The sequence below is a fragment of the Oryctolagus cuniculus genome, chromosome 18, assembly GCF_051225735.1.
Source record: "Oryctolagus cuniculus isolate XC-2025 breed Fujian yellow rabbit chromosome 18, ASM5122573v1, whole genome shotgun sequence".
Taxonomy (NCBI): domain Eukaryota; kingdom Metazoa; phylum Chordata; class Mammalia; order Lagomorpha; family Leporidae; genus Oryctolagus; species Oryctolagus cuniculus.
Genome location: NC_142884.1, coordinates 65999013 through 66016197, shown reverse-complemented (window position 1 = coordinate 66016197; position 17185 = coordinate 65999013). Strand labels below are relative to the sequence as shown.

Below are 17185 nucleotides of genomic sequence, written 5' to 3'. Positions count from 1 at the left end.
ATTCCTTAAAGTATTTCAGAGAGAGAGAAGACATTTGAAAAAAAATTTTTTTTTTGACAGGCAGAGTGGACAGTGAGAGAGAGAGACAGAGAGAAAGGTCTTCCTTTTGCCGTTGGTTCACCCTCCAATGGCCACCACAGCTGGCGCGCTGCAGCCGGCGCACCACGTTGATCCGATGGCAGGAGCCAGGTACTTCTCCTGGTCTCCCATGGGGTGCAGGGCCCAAGGACTTGGGGGCCATCCTCCACTGCACTCCCTGGCCACAGCAGAGAGCTGGCCTGGAAGAGGGGCAATCGGGACTAGAACCCGGTGTGCCGGCGCCGCAAGATTTGTTTTTATACAACAGATTAGCATTGATTCCAATTACAAAGATCACACACACACACTGCAGAAACAGATGGTTAGCCTAGCATCTAAGACATATACATCTCAGACTAGAGCATGTAGGCACAATCCCCAGCTCTAGCTCCTGACTCCAGCCACCCACCAATGCAGACCCTGGGATACAGTGTTGATGGTTCAAATAATAGGGCTCCTATCACCATGTGGAAAACCCAGATTGAGCTCCTGGCTCCTGGCTTCAGTCCCAGGCCCAGCCCTGGCTGTTGCAGGCATTTGGAGAGTAAATCAGCAGGTGGGAGCTTTCTCTCAAAGAAGAAATATTGATGTAAAAATTCTAAATAAATTGCTAGCATACAGAATCAAATGATCAATCATGTTCAAATAGTACTTATTCCAGAAACAGGAGTGGTTCATTATTAGGAAATCCATCGATACAATTATATTAACAGTACTAAAGAGAAAAAGATTTTCATTAGTGGATTTTAAAAATGGAAAAATGTAAACATTCATGCATATTTAAAATCTTAAAAAAGTAATTAATATCTATTTAATACAATAAAAACAGTAAACTAAAAAAAATCTGATCTAATGGAGAAAAAAACAGCAGTTCTCAAGGTGTGGCCTGTGGATTCTTCCAAGTGTCAATGAGATCAAAACTATCTTCAGGATAAAACCAAGACATCATCTATTATTTCCACTTTTCACAGTGTCACACTGCGATGCTAAAGCGGTGGTGGACAGAACAGCTGGTGCTTACAAACCAATCAAGGAACAAACTACGCTAATAGCATGTGTTCTTCATCATTTTTATCTGAGAATATCCTTGACGAAGTTGTAAAAACAATGTCATGGCCTTGGCCTTAGAGTACACGTCCATATTCCCATGCAGGAAATGGGACGTACACCCGTCTGCTGCCGCACTCCAAAATCGCCTGGCAGTCTGCACAGAGAGGAGTGCTTTCCTCCATGTGCACCAGAATTGCAGACTCACGCTGTCATTTCACGGGACATCTTAGTTGAAAGGACTGGCAGAAAACCATACTAATTTAGACCTGAGTACCTGGCACTTTCTCAACATCTTGCTCAGTTGAATACCGTGAGCTGTCATTCAAGGAAAACAACTGTCAATATTTATTGTCCTGATGAAATCTGAGCATCCAAGTGAAAACTAGAATTTTAGAAAACTTGTGTGCCCAACTCTGAGCTTGACAACTTCCCAATACTTGGATTTTTCTCATGAGATCGATGTTGACATTTAAAAAATGGGATTTTTACCATGAAGAAATGATGTTTGAGTAGATATGTTTAACCTGATTTGCACACTACACAATTTATACATATATTGAGACATCACATGGTATCTCAGAAATATGTATAATTTTATGTATCTGTTTAACAGCTTTAAAAATGATTTTTTAAAAAGTACCGTGTAATCAAACATGTCACTGCATAACTCAGTGAGCCAATATTTCCCAAATACCCATTTATTTCCCAATAATACTCGTGCTTTTAAAAGATCACATATGAGTTAATGATCCACTCAAAGTATGAGACAGGTCACTGGATTTCAGTGTAACAAACAGCTGATTAAGTTCTTCACTGCAGCTGGCATTGTGGCATGGCAGTTACGCCACCACTTGGGCTGCCCGCACTGCACACTAGAGCGCCTGATTCAAGCCCTGGTTGCTCCACTTCCAATCCAGCTTCCTGCTAATGCACACCCTGTGAAGCATCAGGTAGTTGGGTCCCTTCCAACCATGTAGGAGACCCAGGTCAAAGTCCAGGCTCCTGGTTTTCACCTGGCCTAGCCTCAACTATGGTGGGCAGTGAATCAGTGGATGGAAGACTTGTGTTCTGCCTTTCAGATAAAAATGTTTTAAAAAAGAAACTATCATCTATCAAATTTTGATGCAGCATCAAAGAACATGCACAAATGACCTGGAAAAGTCATTAAAGTATTCCTCCCCTTTATCTATGCGAGTTGATATTTTCTTAAGTACTTTACCTGAACATACTGCAACACATTGACTGTAGAATGAGAATCCAGCTGTATCCTGTTAGACATAAAAAATGTAAACACATTTCTAAATTTTGTTTTGAACATTGTTATTCATTTTAAAATGTTATATATAAAACACATAATGGTGTATCATTGCTATATTTACTCGGGAGGCAGAAAGAGACCAACAAAGACAGTTCCCATCTGCTAGTTCTCTCCCAAAATGCCCACAAAGCCAGAGCTTGGCCAAGGCCAGATCCAGGAACACATTCCAAGTCTCCCACCTGGATGGCAGGAACCCAATTACACAAGCCATCGCTGCTGCCTCCCTGGCACTGGCAGGAAGCTACAGTCAGGCAGCAGAGTCAGAAATCAAACCCAGACTGTGAGATGTGGGGTACGGGCATCTTAACCACTAGGCTACATGTTCACTCCCTGTCATTTATCTGAAAATCCATAAAACAAAAATTTTGTTAATTTCTGATATGGAAAATGCCAATGATATAGCTTGCACAAATAAAAGCTTTTTGGGTTCTTCAATAATTTTTAGGACAATAAAGGTATCTATCCTGAGACCAAAAATTCTGAGAACCATTGACTACAGGCATTGCAACTAAATTCAGGGTAATGTCAGCACTGGGCAGAAAATATACAAGATGAAACCAGCACATGTTGTGCCAGAAGCTATCAAAGACTAGAATTACATTAAAAAAAAAAAAATGGGCATCAACATGAAGTCGTCTTTCCTCTACCCACCCAAATAAAAATGGGATAATCTGAGTTCCAAGTGAAAACAATAGTGGTAAATGACTAAAATGCATCAAATATATAACCACTCATGAATTCATGAATTTCCAATTTCAAAATAATCCAACTATGATGTCTCCTTGGTTCATATCTCAAATTGCTTACATTGTAGTTCTCAGTTTTCCACTACTACAACTAAATGCTGATGACAGCTATTTAGGAAGGAAGGTTTACTTCAGCTCAGTTTTGGAGGTTCACAGTCCAAGGTCAGGTGGCCCCAATGGTCTGGCAACTGTTGAGGATGGCAGATGGTGGGACATGCAGAGGAGGAAGCAGAGAGGACAGCCAGGCCTGTGTGTTTATCTAACCCTCACCTGAGAGCTACCTTCTGAGGACATGCCCCCCAGGGATCTAAAGAACTCCCACCTCCTAGACACCGTAATTGGATTGTTCCCATGTTCCTAGCAACACCAATTTATGACTCTGGGATTTAACCACCTGCCCAGGTAGGGAGACAAATCATGTCCACAGTGCAGCAGACACCAATGTATTTCTCTGAAACTTAATAAAAGGCTAAAACTTGTCCAGTCTTTCCTTAACAAATTTTCTGAAAAAATATGTAATGATTCAAGTATATTTTCATAAAATTCCAAATACTCAAGAAATACTGTTAAAAAAAAAAACAAACACTACTTTGCAACCCCTAAGAGAGGTAGTGTTGATATCCAATGGATACTAAACCTATCAGGTGAAAGAAAATACTTCATGGATCTAACTGACACGTGAACAGATTAATCTTAAAGCCACTGAGAGGGCAGACAATCATTTCTGTGCTTCCTGGGAGGATGAAAAGGAAGTACACAGTGCTTGTGAAGTACTCGTGCCAACAGCAATCACTCCTCTCAGTCTATCAATTTATAGGAAATCTGTGGTAGAATTACAATTAAAAGGTAATCACAAATAATCCGCCAGACTTGAATGGAAAAACTACAGAAGAACCAGTTCTTCAGTGATGGCATAAAAGATAAAATGTTACAGTCTGAGGCACGGGATTCACTGTAACAGCAGACTTCAGAAACATATTAAGTATGTGCAATGCAAAAATCCTATTGGATCTTTACTTGAACAAATACACAAAGGCATTTTTGAGACAACACAGTCTAGGTACTGAGTAATTTTGTTAGGTATGATAAAGTGCTTTTCTGATAGACATACGTGTGTGTTTTGCAAACTTAAAGTATTCCAAGGTGGAGGGAAAAAAAAAAAGAGCAACATATATCATGTTCACCTCAAATTCTGATCATCATGGAACCCGGATAAGGGTAGACGGGAATTTGTTACATCATTTTAATTTTTTGTATGTTTGAAAATCTTCTGTAATAAAACAACAAAATCAGGTAACATTCCATGGGGGCTGGAGTTGTGGCACAGCAGGTTAAGCCACTATCTGTAGTGCCAGCATCCCAGGTGGGCGCTGGCTAAGAGTCCCAGCTGCTCCGCCACTGATCCAGCTCCCTGCTTATGTGCCCGGGAGAGCAGTGGAAGATGCCCAAGTCCTTGGGCCCCTGTACCCATGTGGGAGACACAGAAGCAGTTCCTGGCTTCAGCCTGGTCCAGCCCCAGCTGTCGCAGCCATATGGGGAATGAACCATCAGATGGAAGATACCTGTCTCTCCTTCTCTAACTCTGCCTTTCAAATAAATAAATCTTTTTTTAAAAAAATTCCACAGACACCTATATGGATGACATGGCCTACAAAATAAGTATATGCCATGTACTTTTTTTTTTTTTTTTTTTGACAGGCAGAGTGGACAGTGAGAGAGAGAGACAGAGAGAAAGGTCTTCCTTTTGCCGTTGGTTCACTCTCCAATGGCCGCTGCGACTGGCGCACCGCGCTGATCCGATGGCAGAAAGGAGCCAGGTGCTTTTCCTGGTCTCCCATGGGGTGCAGGGCCCAAGCACCTGGGCCATCCTCCACTGCACTCCCGGGCCACAGCAGAGAGCTGGCCTGGAAGGGGGGCAACCGGGACAGAATCCGGCGCCCCGACCAGGACTAGAACCCGGTGTGCCGGCGCCGCTAGGCGGAGGATTAGCCTAGTGAGCCGCGGCGCCGGCCCGCCATGTACTTTTACAAGTTTATAATCTTGGCAAGAAAATCAAAGCGTGAAAAAAGGAAGGACAATGTATGATGATTTAATGCTCAAACTGAATGAGTCTAGTAAGAAGTGCAACAGCTGCAAGAGATTCCTCCCAGAGTCTGCAGGTAGTAACACGGATGATACTTACTCTGACAAAAAGAAAAAGCTATCTTTGCTTTGACTGTTCTCTGAAAGCCTGATACAGACTGATTTTTCAATCCTAGGATTCACTGGAAACAGAAGAGAAACCCTCACACGTATAAAAAGACAAGCACATCTGTTGGACTCAGTAATTTGGAGGCACAATCTTAAAACAGCAAAAAGATACGTAAACTCTTAAAATACAGGAGTAAACACAAAGATCAAAGAATCTTTTTAATACAAGTATCTTTTCAACAGGATGAACAAAAATACTTTGCAGAAAAGGAACAATTTCTACAAATGCTTTCCTTTAATCACAACAGATTTTCCATAAATTAAAAATATAGCTGCAATATTAAATATTAAATAATGCTAAATGTCCAGCAACAGTCTAAGCTGATGCTGCCACACTTAGTAGAAATGAACAAAGATTCCACCCATTTAATCTATACAGACACTCACGGAAGACCCAAAGATAAAACTCCCCAGAAAACTAGAAACACATTATTATAAATAAAATTTATAAAGACACAGCCTGTATGTAAACACCGGCAGACAGAACTTTAAGATCCTCAGCTGAGTGAAATTAAATGCTAACCTATGCTGAGTGACATAGCTTACAAATCGTTTCACTAATAAACAGCTGGTATCTTCATGTAGCTACAGTCATAAAGAAACTTCACCTCGTCCAAAATCATTACAATATAAGCTTGTATTTATCTAAAGTTATCTTCATTTTTCATATTGGTCAACAACAAGAAAAGGCAACAATTAAAGTGATTCAATAACAAGAGAATGAAATAAGAGCTCCTTATTTTAAAATTTCAATCTTACAAAAACAATGTACTGAATTGTTCAAAACAAGCAACAGTTTATTATATATTTATTGAGGATTACCATTTTAATTACATATCCTAAGACACACCTACATACTAAGAGTTACTACATGTAGTAGTAAGCTTTTAGTTTACTTACTATTTGGCCCATTAGCCCATCCAAAAATAAAATTTACCAAATAGAAATTAATTTTTAATATTGAATTTGAAGTATGAAATAGTTAACTTTCAATATTGAAATTTTTGTTTTATAGCTACTGCTCTTCCTAAGATCAACCTAGAAATGTTTTATCTAGTTAAAAATAAAGGTAAAAAGACAGGTAGGGGAGGCCTATTATCAAACAAGTGAGTCTCTTTTCAATAATAACTACGAAGTGACAATTTTCAGCTGGTCATGCATATCTGTACCATCTATGCACAGTGACTTGTCATCATTTTAATAAAGGATGATATTCATATTATGACTACATTTTGTTAAAACTAAAGATTACAAAAGGTAAGGCCTGAATGTATCAGTGTACTTACTGTCTTAGTGTTTTTAGAACATAAAAATGAAGTCTTTTATACTTTGCTTAAAATCTTTAAAATCATAACTACTTTTATGAACACAATAACCATTTATTGTTAAAAATAATTTTTTAAAAACCAAAACAAAACTAAAACTGTCCTATTCCTTACTTTCATTTTGGAAAGAAAACAAACACTAAAACTATTTGTTACTCCTTTTTAAAATCAAGGACCAGAGTACATAATCATGAAAATAAGATTCTGTTGGGCTTATTATCAACACTGTCACTGTGAAAAATTTGAGGATTAACTAATCTCGTATACTGGTATCAAAGCAATGTTACCAATTCAAAAACTGTCCAACTAACGATCTCATCTGGAAATGAGACATGCTAAAATTTTTAAAGACTGGTATCCTCACAAAAATAAGTAAAATAACAAAAGCATAAGCAAACTTTTTTTCATTTCTTCCAATATTTTAATCTCACTTCATTCATTTCATCCCATATCTCTGTAGTAGCAAAGAAAATTTTACACAAATCCCTGTAAATGAAAAGGTATTTCAAAGACAGGAGTAAAGTTCATAAATTTCAATTAAAAAAAAATTTGAGAATATATTTTCAATGCATTCATATATGAAACAGCATTACAACGAAGATCTCCTCGGAATTACAAGACTCTTCCCAGAGGGAGAATAAATATTAATATTGAAGAAATTAGATGTGCAAGATTTCTTTCTCACCAAGTTTTTGGGAAAACACATTCATGCGGTTTAAATTTTCTAGCTGCTAAAAACTTTTCAAAGGCCACGGCAATTAAATTAAAACTCTCAAGACAGATGAAAAATAATTTCAAACAGTAGCTACCCTGATAAACCACACTACATCCTTTCTCATGTTTTAGGGCCTTTTCTGTTCACTAATTTCGGGGGCCCATTTCCCCTCCCCTTTCTGTCAATGACTCCTGTAAAATACTGGACCTGTCATTTTCATTCACTTCAATTTGAAACTTCAAATCAACCCCATCTTTAAAACAACCTGAACCCAATACATCAGATCAACAGCAACTGATTTCAACAGCTTTGTCAAAAATATAATCTAGTATACTCCAGGGTTATGTATTGCAATAAAGATCAATGTTTTAAAAAATAATTAATACTTATTTGAGGGGCTTAAGTTTTCACCTAGACCTAGGATGTCTACTTCCTTCTAATTCAAACAGTTAAAGTAAGTAAAAACGAACACCACTTTCTATGAGCCCTAACCTAACAAGGCATAAAAACTCAAGTGCAAAGAGGTTTCCCAAGAGTGCTTTTTCTGTTGGTAATCTGTTTTCTGCCAGAGCTGCATCATCACAAACTAGAAATACTTCTATAAAGTCACCAGTAAAAAATCACATTTGTTTAAGAAATCTACCTCCAGTCTCCACATCTTTCCCTCCCACCCCTCACCCCCGCCATACTCAATTTCTCTCCCAAAGTAGACGTTCCATAAATATTACAATATTAAGGCCTAAATTTTAATGAATACAAATCAGAGGAAATGAAGGAACATTAACTCCCATTCAAACCTTCCTTTAAAAAAAGTCTGTTTCCAAGTTATATTTTTAACTTCCCCTATGATTCTCTTTAAAAAAGATGAACACAAAATCTCTCTGCTAATGACTTTATTCATGAATCTATAATGGAACTCAAAATAGCAAAGAACATGAAAAATTTTCAGATTAATATTTATCAACCAAATACATCAGAGAATAAATCTATTTTTCATATAACAAAATGCCTAAAAATGCACATGTGAGAATATAAGTATTCTCCACTCTGTGGAACTTAAAGATAATGAAGAACTGTTTAACAGTTTGCCAGAAAGGCTCATTGCACAAATACAAACAAATCAAAAGAAATCAAATGTAATTAATAACATAACCATCTCATGGCTATTTTAAAGGCAAAGTGCTATTTCCACACAGAAAATCAGTTAAAAAAAAAAAATGTTGTGTGCTGAACTGTCATTCTCGAAGTGTTAGCATTCTTCCTCAGTACGTCACTCACACATCACACTCACACATTCCCCATGAGGCTATAAACCGAACCTTAAAATTTCAAAATCCTCTCATTCACAAATTATTTCGTAGAGGTTAAAAAATCACCATACCATACCTACATTAAGCTTTTCATGATACAGACAAGTCTTAGACATTACAATTTTTCATTGTTTTAACATGATCTTTGGTTTGAAGCTGCTCCACTCTCTTTCATAGTTGGATGGTTACGGCTGGCTAGACACCCACAGAACAGCACCCCAGTTTCATCTGAGCATAGAAGATAACCAGGTCAGTGGTCTCAGGGCAATGGGTGGCACACCAAGACACCTGCTAAGATGAGTTCCCCGAAATCCGCAGCTGCCCTGCTCAGTGCTGAAGGACAGCAGTGTTGCCTCCTTTCATCAGTGACCTGTCAAAATGCTCATCAACAGCACTAGCCAGGAGAGGAAGTCAGCTGGCAAACACCAGCCGTGCCCCACGACGGACACAGGGGCACACCCTGAGCAGCTCAGACCACCTAGACTGCATAAGCAGCATAGGCGTGTCCACCCTGACAGATACACACAATGCGTGTTTAAAGGGTGCACACCATCACCTCACCTAACTGTGCCTGTGCACGGACACATCCTAGAGACCTAACCGAGCTGATGGTTTTCCAGAATTCGCAAGACTGAACGATGAAGTGAAGAAGCTGCCCTTTCCCCAAATGAAAGGTACCGAATCGAGAGAGTGGATGGATGCAGTAACTGAGAAACTGTAAGAGGTCATAAAGTTAAATCTCACAAAGGCCATGTTCAATTTCATACTTGAAGGCTGCTGATTGCTTCTCTCTCTCCTTGAATAATTAAATGCAAATGCCTTTTGGCAATGGCAGCATTCAAATCCCACAAAAAATTAAGTAATGTCCCCCTAAGGAGCACCTCCATGGGCACAAATTGTAAAACCTGCTGGGAGGAATCAGAGTTAAGCAAAGTGCTCAAAAATTCATTCACATTCTGCAGATACTGGAAAACTGGATTTGGAAGATCCTGATAACCAACACACAGCAGAACTGCACAGGTCCTCAGGGGCTGAGAGGACGTGGGACAAGAAAACGTGATGAATCTGAAACAACTGTGAAGTACAAAAATCAAACCAGCCATGAATCTTGTTAAACAGGACAGTACAGGCAAAACCATAGCATCCCCTGTCTGAAGCTGCCGCAATGAATGCAACAGGCAGTCCAGAAATAACTGCTGATAAGCCGGGTCTCCATCATGAAGCAAGGAGCAGCTGAAAGTCAGGAGCTCAGCCGATTCCAGGAGTCGAATTTCCACTGGCACGTGCACCTTGACGTTCTGGAGAGCCGGCAAACCCACGAGCAGGCACTTCACTTGGTTGCTGGGTTCCACAACCTGCTCATCCTGAAGGCACTTGGTGAGGCTAAACAACTCAGAAAGTATTAGTTCTGCAGAAAAAATGTCACAAGGACAGTGCGGCTGCTGTGTGGGCCCACACTTGGAATCCAAATCCCAAGCTCCTCCTAGAGACTTTTCGATTGCCTCATTGAGAGTCTTTAAAACCTCGCCGTCACAGAAAGGCGAGCATTTTACCTTTGGCAGTTTCTTGCCTTCTAAAACATGCCATGAGTGACACTCCAGTTTGGAAGCTGTCCCTTCCAACAGAGAGCTCTGCCCGGGCTGACAGACAGCGTGCTCTTCTGCCCAACCATTGAAGTATCCTTTGGCAACTTTATCTTTCCAAGAAAGGGTTTCCAACATCTTCCTTTCATTGTAAGTTTTAAAATATCTGTTTCTCTGCCCAAACCATTTTGTATTTGTACTACAACCAATGTTAGATTTTTTTACTAACCAATTCTTTTTGGAAAGAGGTTTCAGTTGAAATTTTTGCATGAAATAGTATACAGCACAATCCCTTAAATTATTCAGCTTTGCTTGTTCCTCTTTCTCCATGCACTCAAACAGGCGGATGTTTTCAGAAATAGTCTCTAGCTGATACTTATGGAAGAACGTACAACATTCTTCATGCCTTTTCAGAAAAGATTCCGGAATCACATGATGGGGAAAGAGAGCTTTCCTGGTCATTTCGATCCCAAAATTCAGCATCATTTTAGATAACACAGGATGGATGGCCTCTCTTCCCTTATAGTGGAGACATACCACATAGACCTCTGAGTTTCCTGCCTTGCTAGTAGCAGGTTTGAAAACATGGACTTGGTCAAAAGAACAGTTTAGCAGGTACATCAGGTTTATGGAACAATGTTCAAACAAAGTAAACATCTTCAGAACAAAAGAACCACCACTTCCAAGCGTGGTAAGGGCAGTGACAACTTCACAGTAATGCAAAGAAGAGACTAAAGCTTCTTGCTCACCCGGGTTTCCTTGGCAATCAAAGCTCCCATCTGCAGTGACCAGGTGTACGGATTCCATGCTGCTCAGGAAATCCTGAAGTCCAGTCAGATACTTCAGGGTCATGATATCACCAGTGTTATCAGGACCAAAGTACCACCACTGCAATGTATTTGCAATAAGCCGGTCATCCATAACCATCATAAGATTGTCATTTGCTTCATGGTATGGATTCAGGGTATTAGCTACCCAGCTCCATTCACAAGGGAACCGATGGGATTTCAAGTAGTGGTTGAGACTAGCTATGAAAGCTCCAGGGGCTTCGCAGAGGTGAACAGAATTCAGCCTTCCGTTCTGAAAAGCCTCCTGGGGAAGGAGTGGGAAGCTGCACAAAATCTCATGGAACTTGCACCAGGCCTGAGTACAAAGTTCCGCGTTCACAGCTTTTCTCACGTGAGCAATGATTTTTCCTGCTCTGTTGGTGAAAGCAGTATGTTCATGCCACTCATCCAGTTTCTTATCACTCAGTAGGTTTTTCACTTCATTTAGGGAGTTCTTCAAATCAAGAAAGGCAGTAAACTCCGTGTGTTCACTGGTGAACATCTCTTGAGGACCTGGTAACTGCCACTCATCATCAAGTGGCTTTCCGTAAGTAAAGTTCTTGGTGAAGAGCTCAAAAATGTCAGCAAGCACATCTGGGCTGCAGGTCTCTGGACCTGGTGTCTGCTGCACTGCTGGCTTTCTGCTCTTGCTCTTACTCATTTTCAAGTCCAATTAAAATCTGGGAAGAGAAAGCACATAATTAAATCAATCAGGTTTATTGGTGAGTCACGTCTCAGTGGCAGCAGCAAATCTCATCACACTCATGGCATACCCCATAAAATGGGATGGCTAACGCCAGCACAAACTGTTACATAACTCAACAATCTGTAATTAAAAAAAAGAGTAGTGGTTTTGATACTCAACAGACGTGGGTTCAAATTCCAGCTCTCGGGCAAACTACTTTACACTTTGGAATTCACTTTTTTATTTAAAAGACTGACATTTTTTTTTTTCTTTTCTTTTTTTTTTCTTTTTTTTGTTTTTTTCTTTTCTTTTAAGACTGACATTTTCTTAAGAGGATAAAACACAATATAGTAACGCATAAAAGTATATACCAAAGATTATTCATCAGTGAACAGCAGCTATTACTATCACAGTAACAACCTATCGAGATCCTCCCCCACAGTTCTCTACCCAAGGCTGTGACACCAACCACGTGGTCTCAAACAGAGATTCATCCCCGAACATGACCTTCAGTCAAGCTCTAAAAAGAGGTTTTTAGTGTTTTTCCATTCCTTCCATACCTCATCTCCTTCTAGGAAAAGATCCTGCACATGAATCTGGTACTTGGTCCTGCTATCTTACCAAAAGCCACTTAATTTGCTACTCAGGCTGCTAAAACTGCTGCATTGTTCCCTCTATGAAGATTTCACCCTTAAAATCAACACGCAACTTTGGTAGTTCCAATCACCAATACAGGCCCCCAGCTAAACTCACCATTAAACTGCCTGTAAACTCTTAGCACCTGAACTCTAGTCTCTTTCTGCCTGTTGCTGAAACTGACCAACAGTTCACCTTGGCATGTCTCTAAACCAGATCCTGTCTCTCATATGGCTGGTCAGCTCTAAAGTCTCATTATTTCTTCTTGCTCCTAAAACTCCTTACATACTTTGGCAGCATAACCTTAAAATGAAAAAGTATTTTTATTAAATATACAGTCACTCTACATTCTGTCTAATGCTGCCTAAGAAACCAAGAACACCCATCCCCTAGGGAAAGGAGAATAAGAGAAAGGAGAATGGCTGGATGCTGTAGGCTGGAAAATGTGAGTTCCAGCAGAAAGAGCAGCAAGTCTTACACACCTGTTCATGTGACGGTCACCAATAAGTGACTCAATCATGGATTCTGTCTCACTGAGCATACCCTGTTGAATCGAAATTTGTTCAATGTGGAAAAACTGACAAATGTTTGGGAAACAGAAATGAGCAGCTAGGACAGATAGCCTAGCACTGAAGGTGCCCACGCGCCCAATCCCAGCACCTGGCTCCAAGCCCTGGCTCCACCGCCAGTTCCAGCTTCCTGCTAATGGGGACCCCGGGAGGCAACAGGTGAAAGTTTAAATAATTGAGTCTCTCCCACCCCTGTGGGAAACTGGGACTGAGTTCCTGGCTCTGAACTTCATCCTGGCCTAGTTCCAGCCTTTGTGGGGATTTGCTGAATCAGCTAGCAGATGGCTGCTCACTCTCTCTGCCTCACAAATAAACTTTTAAAATACTTTTTAAATTGTGCTACTGACATAATAAGTACAACAATATCCAGGTGACTGTATTCTACTAGCATTTACTTTTGTATTGATATTTTAGTGCAGTTTTCACCTTTTCATGTTTCAATTATTTAGAAGCCTGTCCACATTACCGGTGTGTGTACTCCCTGAACTAACAGGTGTCATTACTGTACGTTAGTAGCAGTTTGCCACAAGGTGTGTACAAATTACGTGTAAAAAGTTGTTCTCAGTCAAGATTACCCATCAACATCTCTTCTCACTTAGGAGTTTCTGTTTTGATTTGCACCGTTAGTAGCTACGCTCACACCCAGACAATTCTGAAAGCGACAGCGAGGCCTTTCTGCATTCACTGAAATCCTCAACAAGGGCCGGTGAAGTCCATCACAGCCTCTCTGTCTTAACTACACGGTGCCTACTGGCCACCGCCATCATGCTTGCATCTCAACTAGGTTTTGGAAAAAGCTGGATTTCGGTCACTTATCAATCAGTGGCTAGAGGTGGGCTGTGCAATCTATAGAATTACCTGCGCCGGAGGACAACTACGGTGATCCAACATACCCATGCTTCCTGACTGCACCCCGGCCGCGTGCCACCTGTCATCATCACGCCCCTCACTCACTCTGCTGCAGCCGCTCTGCAAGACCCCAGGCACCTTCCAGGCCCAAGGCCTTGCAGCGGCCGGACCCTCCGCCTAACTCATTCCCTCACCTTCCAGTAAGCGGAGGCTAGCCTGCCTTGCTCACTTCCAACTGCCTCTCGCATTCCCTTTCTTGCGGCATGTTTCCTTCTCCCAAGGCAGCCCCTTCCTTCTAACCCACAGTTCATCTCTGCGGCCCGCAGCGTGTGGTTGACAGAATGTCCGGGAATCATGTTCTGTGCACTAGGCACTCCACAGAGCTTTGTGGCATCATAAGTCTGCTGGGTGGGCCAGAAACACTCTGCTTATACTGCGGACTCCCGCAGGAAGTCACGTAGCGCCCCGCCCGAAGCCACAAGGGGAACACCTGTAAAACCCCTGAGCCTAACGTGCAACCCGCACAGCTGTTCCCTCTCCGGTCCACGCCCGGAGAGGAGTTATAGAAGTGCTTCGACCAACTTCTTCCAGCGACACAAGCGCGTCTCCCGCGCTCACCATGGCCCCGGGGCACCCCAAGAGCTCATTTCCAGGGGCGGAAATGAGTGGAGAGCACTCCGTCCCGGCTCTGTCTCGCACCCCGGAAAGTGGGAGGAGGACCCGGGCTCTCGACCCGGCCTGGATTACCTTGGCTCGCGCCCACCAGGGAGCCCACAGTCTGGAGCCGCGGCGCTTCCACTCGCCCGCCTCACGCGAGGGCACCGGTCTCCATTTCCGCCCCCAGGGATGCTTCCCGGGGTGGTCGCTCCTTTGGGTCCTCGGCGAACCCAGCCCCTGGACAGCGGGGTTGCCAGCCAGGAGGCTCGGGGGGCGGGGGGCGCTCCTGGTGGTACCCGGACCCACCTCCAGGTCACGCTGTCACGGAACGCCCGCCGCGGCCGCCCGAGGGCCCTCACGGTCACACTGCGCACGCGCCCTCCAGGCGGGGCTTGCGTCACGGCGTCTACGTTACGCAGCGCCGGGGACTTCTCTCCCTCAGGTTTCGTTTCTCCGCGGGATACCGGAGCTGGGAAGCCCCCGTCTCCCGTCCCGCCCGGCTGCTATGGCAACAGAAGCTGCGCGCGCAGCCGGAGCGCCCTTGGCCCCGCCCCTCGAGGGTGGAGAAGTGGGAGCGGGTTTGGGGCGGGGCTGATCTTTTCCGGACGTGGTGGCCGCAGAATTACAAACTCCCGAAGGAACAGCCCAAAAACAAACGAACAAACAAAAAAGTGAATTAAATAGCTAATAAGGGTGCACAGAGTTGTTTTCCTACTACGAAAAGAGAACTGGAAATGAAAGCGTCTCCTGGCCCAGTTGAGATTTAAAGTGGCCCCTGTAGGGGAGCCCAGGAGTGGTGGGGGCGACGCTCACTGCAGACAGGTGTGCATGAGGGCCCGCAGCCCTCCTCCCGCGACTTATCCTCAGGCAGTCGGGACAAAGCGTTCATTTCAGCACCTCAAAAATAACAGCAACAAAATGGAGACTGCCCAAGTGTAACTTCAAGGACGTCTACGACCGTGTTCATGGTGCCACCATGCAACACAGACACAGCCCATGCGGCGCCAGCAGGCCGTCAACAGTGCTGCGCGCGAACGGGAGAGCGCAGAGCGATGCGAGGCGCTTCCAGTGTTTGTGCAGATAGCTAGGAACAGAAAATACTTCTTTACAAGTCCTTCAGAACATGCACTAGTGGACAAGCGCTTATCCTTTCAAAACAATGGTGCTAGGTCAGTGGGATAGCGACATGGAAAAAACTCGATTTGTTCTCTCCTCCCATCATAAACAAAAAGAAAATTTCAGTTGGACGGCTTATCTGCATTCTAAAAGTCAGTAAGAAAACCTAAGAATGTCCTTGTGACCCTGAAGTGGACACAAAAGACACTAATGATAAAAGAAAAATAATAATTTGAGCATATTAAAATTAAGAATATTCATGAAAAGACACCATTGAGAATGAAATCTATGTGGGAGAAGACATGATATATAATACTTATATATACACACATGTGTTTCAGAACACGTAACTCCTACAAATAGACATTCCAATAGAAGAATGGATGAATATTTCAAAAAGATCAGATCCAAAGCCCCAACAGACATGAAAATGTGCTCAACTTCACTAACTGTTGGGAAAACACAAACTATAACTGCAATAAACTACCACCATATACCAGAAAGATGTCTCAAGTGACAAGGACTGAAAACAAGGGTACTGGAGAGGTTGAGAAGCAGCAACAGAAACTTCTTCCGAAGAAAATTATCTCCCAAATTCAATGTTGGTTGCCTTTTCTTTTTCTCGTTTACAGTTTTCGAGGTGCTCATACATACAGAGAAGTGCGCAGAATTACAGTGTTCTGCTCACTCACTCTTGTCAAACACCTGTTGATGCCAGAAAGTCTGTGCGTGCTCCTTCTCAGTCTCCCATGCTCTAGTAGGAACCACAGATCTGTTTCCGGTCACCACAGTTCTGCCTTCTCTAGAATTTCACATAAATTCAACTGATGCAGTTTACATCATTTTTGTGTCCACGCTCTTTCCATTCAGTGTGCTTTTAAAAAATATTCAGCCAGGGGCTGGCGCTGTGGTGTATCAGGTAAAGCTGCCACCTGAAGTGCCAACATCCCATATGCGTGCTAGTTCAAGTCCCAGCTGCTCCATCTCCAATCCAGCTCTCTGCTATGGCCTGGGAAAGCAATAGAAGATGGCCCAATTGTTTGGGCCCCTGCACCTACAGGGGAGAGCCGAAAGAAGCTCCTGGCTCCTGGCTTTGGATTGCCTCAGCTCCGGCCAGTGCAGCCATTTGGAGATTGAACCACTGGATGGAAGACCTCTCTCTCTTTCTGCCTCTGCCTCTCTGTAATTCTGCCTTTCACAAATAAAAAAGTAAATCTTTTTTTTTAATTTAGACAGGTAGTTCTGTGTATCTGTAGTTTGTTTCCATTTATTGCTAGGTAGCATGGCCTTGTATGAGTGGACCCTAAGTTTTTTAATCTATTTTCCTGTTGATGGACAGTTTGAGGATATTATAAGTAAACTTGCCAAGAACATTCTGCTACAAAATGCTTTGCTAAATGCATGTGTTCCTTACACTTAGGTAAGTGATGTAGGTGTAGAGCCCAGGTTATTGAGTAAATCGGAGTTTCTC

The 17185-nt window shown here is 42.4% G+C and overlaps 1 protein-coding gene across 2 annotated transcripts; it reads right to left on the bottom strand.

The window, feature by feature from the left end:
• Positions 1–8360: 8360 nt before the first annotated feature.
• CMTR2 (cap methyltransferase 2) lies at positions 8361–15111 on the bottom strand. 2 transcript variants are annotated; one of them, XM_008257588.5, is made up of 2 exons: positions 14689–15111; positions 8361–11882 (listed from the first exon to the last, which is right to left on the bottom strand). In XM_008257588.5, exon 2 carries the CDS (start codon positions 11861–11863, stop codon positions 9554–9556), a length of 2310 nt encoding a protein of 769 aa, XP_008255810.3. In that variant the 5' UTR covers positions 11864–11882; positions 14689–15111; the 3' UTR covers positions 8361–9553. The 2 variants fall into 2 exon arrangements, with proteins under 2 accessions (XP_008255810.3, XP_051702978.3); XM_051847018.3 differs by having other exon boundaries at positions 14905–15111.
• Positions 15112–17185: the final 2074 nt, after the last annotated feature.